Raw genomic sequence first — 7,779 nt, 5'->3', positions numbered from 1 at the left:
TCAGCAATTTTTTATTTATATTCCTTGATGAGTGACTCAATTTTTAATGTATTTTGAACCTTTAGATTCAAAATTGTAATTTTTTCATACTTTACAGAAAAAATGAGTTGAAAAGCTCAAGAATGTCTGTATATTTCCTCAGGAATCTTAACAGATATATCCGAGATTTATATGGTAGCAAGAAATCCCAAATCCAGGCTTTGGATATGAGATGTCAGACGTGAAGTGCTCGTGGCTATGTGAACAATGGTACACAATAGTGTTTGCCCCTGTTTGGACAACATGGAAAAGATCGTATCTATCTCATACCGTAAGGGTTAGCTGTATTTTCCTCACCCTCAGTAAATCCAGCCAGTCTACTCCCACGCACAAACACAAGTACACACACAAATAAACACATCCAGTGTGAAAAAAAAGTCTAGTGTCACCGCTATCAAAACCTTTACAGTGCTCCCATGGCTTGGGGCCACCACTTGCACTCGACATGAACTCTGGGAATGTAGTTCGATCTAAGTGAAAAACACACACACAAAACAAACAAGATGCTGTAATCATTTCAGTTTTGTTCTTCACTCATCTCTATAACATGTAAATGTAATCTGTTGTGACAATAAATGCATTACCAAAAGAAAAAAGAAACCGCTTCTTGAATATGCCCTTTAATTTTTCAGGTCACCGGAGCCCTAGGTAATAGCTATTCATCATGTAGTGACATTGAAATGACACTGGCTCAGCCCTGTAACTATCTGCAGTTTTATTAGATTATGACTGTGGCAAGGTTATTCTTTATGGCATGCAAAGACACTGAAATAACAAAGCTGTAAAAACAACAAGTAAAAATTGTCCTATAAGCATTTAAGGTGACTTCCATTCACATGCTTTATGTAAATTGGCAGTTCAATAAAACTGTATACATTGTGGTGTTAGATTTAGAGACTACTGACCTTAAGTAAGCACTTGGCACAAAATTAATACTTTAATATCTGTATTGATTTTTGTGAACTTAAAAGAGAGGCCGGCATTTCACCATAGCGACCTTGGAGATGCTGCCACTGGAGCGTGACAGGGGCACAGCTTGAGCTGGGGTCCTCCACCTGTTGTAGTTAAAGCTGGGGTTGAATCTTGTTTGACTGTACTGGGGTGGGAAGAAGTTGGGGAAGTGAACAGGAGGCAAGACTAAAACCACAGGTTTCAGCACCTCCTGATGAGCTCTGCGGGGACGGACAACAGAGCTAGCAGGGGGAGGGGCAGTGTGCAGAGCACTGATGGTGGAATCTGTTGTGCTGAATACAGGGGTGATGCTTTTAGTGGGTTTGTGACTGTTTTCTGGTTTGGAAGAGGAGGAAGAGGAGGAGCTGGTGCTTTCTTGTTTTAAGGAAGAGAAGGAGCTGGACGCAGTGTTCTTTAAGGCTTGCAAGCACAGTGTTTTGGGTTTTCCTGACAGACAAAGAATAGGACAGTGGTCAGAATGACAGAAGCGGAGTTTTGGACTAAAGTGTAAAAGCAGTGAGAAAAAAAGGGTGAGGAGTAATAATATAGACACTCAAGACAGCACATGCTGAACTACTCCATTCAACAGAACTTTATTTTTTGCCATTCCTCTCAGAAAAAAAATCTAAAAGGAATGGTTTGATGGGCTAGTAGGTGATTAATTTTATTAATTGTATAGACCCAGGACTGTTTCCAGTCTTTTTTCTAAGCTAACCTAACTGGTTGTAGTTTCATATTCAATGGACACACATGGGAATGGTATCAACCTTAATGTACAAAAAAAAATCTCCAATTACTCCTACAGTCAGCTTTAAATATACATGACTTACAACTAACTTAAGATATACAAACAGAGTAATCATGCCCACCTTGTTGTGCCTGTCGCCTGTTAGTAAATTCCTGATGTCCACACAGAGTTATACGGTTTTTGCCCTTGATTTCTGGGCATTTGGACTGAATACTGTCAGAGAGGCGCAGCTGAGAGGTTGCCACTTTTGTTATCCTGTTGGTATGTCCGTGGTGCTCTTTTCTGGTTGGCTGGTTGCAGCTGATCCTATCAAGTATGCCTTTGGCATTTGCCCTGGCTATCATTTCATGTGGCTGCTCTTTGACCGCTGGCTCAGGCTGTAGATAGGTGACAAAGCAATATCGTTAGTCTTCTATGACATGAGCAAATATTGCTTGTATGAAAAATTTAGTGGTGAATGAAGCACGCTGTAGACTGAAACATAGTTATTCTCCCTCAGGTCCAAGATGACCTCACTAAGTGACAGCCCAGAGCCAAATATAAGAAATATTACTATTCTTAATAAGAAATCTAGAGGTATCACACAAAGAAATGTATAATATGTTGATTCAATGCTTTATCTACTCTAAAACATACCTAATTATATACCCATATTGTTTATGCATTAAGCAAAGTATTATAATAAGCATTTATGTATTCTAAAAAAAGACATTTGTTTGCCATAACGAATAAAGACTTGATGGTCTAGAGCTGGTCACCATATGTATTATTGGTAAAGGAGAGGAGAGAGCCGCCATGTCCTTGCTGCCGGCTGCAGGGTCACCTGCTGTCTCAGCATCAGCCCACACAGCAGCCCGCTGCTCTCCTCAACACCTGAATTATTCACAAGCACAGTGTACACTATGGGGACATGTAGCCAGTGTGGGTTTATGTGTGTGTTTTGTGTATTTAAGTGCTTGCTTGAACTTTAATGCAAATGTGTGTACTGTACGTGTTTGTACAAGCTCTCTTCGTCCAATCCTGCGTACACAGGTAAGAGTGCATACATAAAGTGTGCATGTGCGTACAAAGAGTGTAAATTTTGGACATGTGCATGCGACTATGTGTCTTGATATACCCCCCCAGCACACAGGTAAACATCTTTTAGAAGCACCGCTGTAATGCAGTCTTTGGTGGACGCCCTGAACTTTATTGATGCTAACTCATACAGACAGGGGGCGCTGAATTATTCAACAGACACTCTCCCTTGCTTCTTTTTCTTCCTCATCACCCCATAAATCTCACTTCCTTTCCATCTGCCCTAACAAAGTACGCCAAATTCTGTAAATCTCTCACTTCCTTCTACACCTTGACAAACTTAGCTGCCTCACACTATCCTGGAGCTGAACCCACTGTGTTTCAATATTTGATGTTTCAAAACTATTCCATCTTGCCAACTACATCCAAATTTATGAAACTCACAATAAAAAAATGTCAAAGTGTAACGTCTGGGGTTCTAAATCTCCTATTAATATTGTCCAAATTTTTCCTACAGCAGTTGTGGACTTTCAGAGGGGAGTCCATCTGTGATGTGCTCCGTTTCCTCTAGAAATTAGGCCAGAAACACATCGCTTCAATGTCTTTATTATCCCCAGCTGTTCCTGTATGGAAGCCTCATAAAGAACTTAACTGGGTGTCGCTTTGACAGTCAATGCAAGTCAGACAGCATTCAAATGCTTATATAATTGCTGTTTTTATGGTGCTTTTCTGAGTGCCACAATAACTTTTGATTAGCAGAGTTTATTGGAGGTAGAGAGAAAAAAAATCCTGTTTGAAGCACCATTACTGCAGTTTGATTATCTTTTCATTCCTATCTGTGGAGGTATAAAACATGATGAATGGCTAGAGAGAAACCAACACCACAGTGCAGGAGAGCTCTGTCACACCCAGTGGGGGTAAAATGGCTTAATAACCCCGCACTGGCATCATAAGTGTAAGAGTAGATTTCATAATGTGAGGGGGTATGTCGTAAACATGGCTATGCTGTGGATTATGAGGACGTGGGGAAACCCGGTTGCACAGACTTGATGAGACTTGCTGGTACGCCGTTACCAACCTTGTGGATCTACTGCAACACACTGCACCTATAGCTGTTTAAGAGTGGTGTGTGCTGCCTGTAACAGTCTTACTGTCTCTCTCAACAGCCGACTAGAAAAACTAATAAAGAAACTGAGGATGAGAGAGGGATAGACAGAGAAACGATGAAGGCGGATTGACGAGAGAAGTGAGAGGAAGACTTTATGAAGCAATGAAAGCCTGTGAGTAGACAACGCAATAGAATCAGAGACAGGAATACATCCCAGTTATCAGCATTTATAAAAGAAAATCTCCAAGTTATGTGAAAGTTCCTTTGAGACACATTGTTGACATTGCCACAATAAACCCAGATCTCTTTGAAGACATGTCTACAATGTCTAATTTTTAAGTGCATTTCATGATCAATGACATGGACATATTCACACACAAAAGTGGACTATATCTGGTTTCTCCCTATTTTCCTACTCTTGGGGGCTGTGAAATCCATGACCACCTCTCTCTGCTCTAATTGCATGGTCTGAAGCTGACTTCAACTTCTCTCATCCTGTCATCTCATCCTGATATCTATTTTTAAAGCCCACTCAGACAATGTCTTCCTCTAGCTACTGATTTTTATCCCATTTCAGCATTCATTCACACTCATCTCCTACACCTCACACATTCTTTGTTGTTGTTGATTAGACTTGGACATCTGTGTCTGTGACCCAACATTCTCATTTCTTTTAGTAGTCTAACCCTTTCCCTCCTGTGTTTGTTTTCTGCTTCTAGGATTTGACCAATTTCCTGTCATAGACTGTGATACTCATTTTCACCTGACCTTAACTTTAGTAGCCTGGACCTCTGCATACCTTCCCCTTTGTGCCCAAGCAGAAAAAAGAAAAACCGCATTCAAAGGGCTGTGTTTTTCACAAACATGCACCGGTTTCCCAGTAGATGTTTGTTTTTTGGTACATAGTAGAAAGCCCAGGGTACCTGCTTGCCATAGGGTGTACGAATTAAACTCATTTCACCCTGTCTGTGTCTGTGTGTATCCATGAAAGAGACAAATGTGATTGTTTTTCAGGACTCAGAAGAGAGTGGGTGAAGGAAATAGAGATAGAAATAAGTATTTTAACTGTGTGTATACTGTGTGTGTTTAACAAACCCTACTCATATATGTTCTCTCTGCACACCACTTTAAGTAGTGAAAAAATGCCAAGCAAACACTCAGGTTTCAGGCTGGTAAAACCCACGGTCAGGGTTCAATGCTAATGCTGGAGCTTTTCTCTCACTGGAGACCAGACAGTTTTCCAGGCCTCGATGTTGAAAGAGCTAAATTCTTGTCTCTGAAAGCAGGAGCAGCAGTGAACAAGATGTGTGTGTGTTTTTAAGGCTTTTAGCTTCAAGTAAAATGATCATGTGGATCCTAACATTAGACATAATGTGACCTAACAGTATAAGACAGGATATCCTTTTACAGTATGTTTAGGGCCTGCACCAATACAAAAAGCCGGCTTCAACATTCAGTCATGGTGCCTGCCGCTCAGTGATGTTAACATACATAAATAAGCTATTTAACTTATGTAACAGTACTGGAGTGTACATCAGTCTTCCTTTGCAGTCACTACTAACACTTAATATAATATAAAACTTCTAAACTAACCCTAGACTTCCTGTGGTAGACAAATCTTATGTCAAATTAAATAACATAATGAATACTGGAGATGCAGATATCATCCTTTCTTTAACAATTCATTTGGTTTAACCAGATGTGAGGGTTCTTTATGATGTAATGGTGCTCACTTCTCTGGTGAGAACAGCCAGGAAACAGCCATTGTTGTGTTCTGAGGGCTCCAGCATGAAGAAATGGTCTTTTTCCTCTGGGTCCTCCATATGCTCAGGAGATCTGAACAGAGACGGACTTGGCCTGAATTAAATACACACAAATGGGAAGGAAAACCATATGAAAATCGGGCAACTGCTAAAAATACAATTTAACACATGACACATTAACAAGGTATAAAAATTCACAAATGAAAATGCACTAGAGCTACAACTGTTTGCTGCCATTGTTGATTTGTCTTTGGATGATTTTATTTAAATAATAAATTAACTGAGTCTAAAAAATGTTTAGCAAATTGTGAAAAATGTCCATTACATGTTCCAAGATCATGTATGTTAATTATGTGTCTTGTCTGTCCACAACCTAAATAGATTTAGATTAGAGTTAATGTAGAGTTAGGTAAAGGACAAACAGTTACTCAATTATCAAAATGTTTGTAGATTAAACTAACCAATTAATCAACTGTTTTAGCTCTAAAATGCACACAAGCACCAGCTGTCTAGGTAAAGCCAGTGTGTTCCATTCCACAAATATAACTTGTGTTATATTTATGCCTGAGGCATTGCTGGCACTCCAGGCCAGATTACCACAGAACAGCATCAGTCTTGGTACATTCAAGTCCACAGGAATGGTTGACTTCAGCAAGTCTTCTTCAAACCACACACACACACACATGGGCGCAGGCACGCAAACAACACACTATTGAAAAAATAAAAAGAATGTCCATAGAAAGGCAAGTTGCAGGAAAATCTTTCTCTTTTTGCCCTTTTCACAGCATTTAGACATAAATGGCATTTTTACTGAGTCTCCTTCAGCTCCTGCCTGAGGTGCATGGAGACGTTGACAGAAGCCTGTCTGAAGGGAGACAAACACCTTGGCAGTCTGACAGACAGTAAGGCAAACAGACAAATAAAGACAATGACAGAGACAGGGTGCTGAAGTGTAGACACTGAGGCTGACCTGAATTGCACTTGTTTTGGGTCACACTCCTGCTCAGACCGGGTCTTCGCTTGCTCAAGGGCTCTGCTCACCACCTCCTCATTCTCCTCTGGGTATGACGAACAGGTGGAGTATACCACCGCCAACACCTTAGGGACTATACACAAAATGTGTGCACTGTATCAACTTGCTGCATGTATTTAAACAGAATGTCGAAATGACTTAACTCCTGTATGCTGCAACACCAATTTCAATTTATGTTTAATTAAACCAGGAAGACAGACAAGCACATACGCATTCAGTAAGTTTCTTCCTCTCGTTTTATAACACTTAAATTTGATTATTCAGTTGGGCTATGCTCCTCATCAAGCACTCGCTTTAAAAAAAGATTTCATGAATACTCATTTCTTGATACTGTTTACGTATGTTCATTGCTCATTTTATTCGACTGCTGCTGGCATGTAGATTCGTGAGGCTGTTGGCCATTTAATTTCCTTCATTTGAGCTTTAATTTTTGTTCTTGCTCACTAATTATAGCCAGACAGAAACAATTATCACCAAGCTGCTAACAAATAAAACCTGTTCAGATGTGGCAAACTGGCTCTAAACAAATGTGAAATCCTGCTTCTAAGGAAGCGGGACTGAGTCAAGAAGACAAGGGGACGGAGGCATGAAAGAGAAACAATAGTCATCACGCTCCGCAGCGCACCCACCTCACACCTGGGACATGGGAGGTGTGTGCGTGTATGTCATTTGTGTGCCTACGTAGAGACACTGAAATGAGAGCATCGACTTGACTGAGCCAAGGCACTCAATACACACCCACCATTAATTAACAGTCTTATTAGAAAGTATCTACACTGGCAAAAACGTAGAGTGGGCTGATCGATGGCAGCGTGATTAGAGGTGCTGGTTTTCATTGCCACAAGCAGAAAGACTCTACCTGTTTGTTGAACATGACCCAGACCAACACAGGCACAAGCACATTAAACTATAGAAGACAGCCTGAGGTTGATGGTTGTAGCTCACAGACACCAATAAACATGTGACTGAATGGTCTGAAATCGAATATACAGAATATAAGTGAGCAACAAGCACTGACTGCATAACATCTGTAGATGTTTTGCCATGTTCAGTTCTACAGATTCTATGTAATTCAAAAACAGAATTAGTATTCAGCTGTTTAAAAATATGTGAGGAATGC

The 7,779-nt window shown here is 40.4% G+C and overlaps 1 protein-coding gene across 2 annotated transcripts in view; it reads right to left on the bottom strand.

Annotated features, from left to right (window-relative positions):
- Positions 1 to 10: 10 nt before the first annotated feature.
- LOC109974318 (putative methyltransferase NSUN7) overlaps positions 11 to 7,779 on the bottom strand; it is a 23,084-nt gene continuing 15,315 nt past the window's right edge. Inside the window, exons 10-13 of one of the 2 annotated variants that reach the window (XM_020624461.1) lie at positions 6,597 to 6,732; positions 5,597 to 5,699; positions 1,860 to 2,115; positions 11 to 1,437 (exon numbers count right to left, since the gene is read on the bottom strand). In XM_020624461.1, coding sequence (XP_020480117.1) covers positions 1,004 to 1,437; positions 1,860 to 2,115; positions 5,597 to 5,699; positions 6,597 to 6,732 — 929 coding nt within the window. In that variant the 3' untranslated portion in view covers positions 11 to 1,003. Of the gene's footprint in view, positions 1,438 to 1,859; positions 2,116 to 5,596; positions 5,721 to 6,596; positions 6,733 to 7,779 lie in introns of both variants that reach the window. The other variant, XM_020624460.1, reaches the window with a different exon arrangement.

The sequence above is a fragment of the Monopterus albus genome, unplaced genomic scaffold, assembly GCF_001952655.1.
Source record: "Monopterus albus unplaced genomic scaffold, M_albus_1.0 scaffold327.1, whole genome shotgun sequence".
In the NCBI taxonomy this organism is placed as follows: Eukaryota; Metazoa; Chordata; class Actinopteri; order Synbranchiformes; family Synbranchidae; genus Monopterus; species Monopterus albus.
The sequence above is the reverse complement of the archived record's forward strand: the minus strand, read 5'-3'. Positions and strand labels throughout refer to the sequence as shown.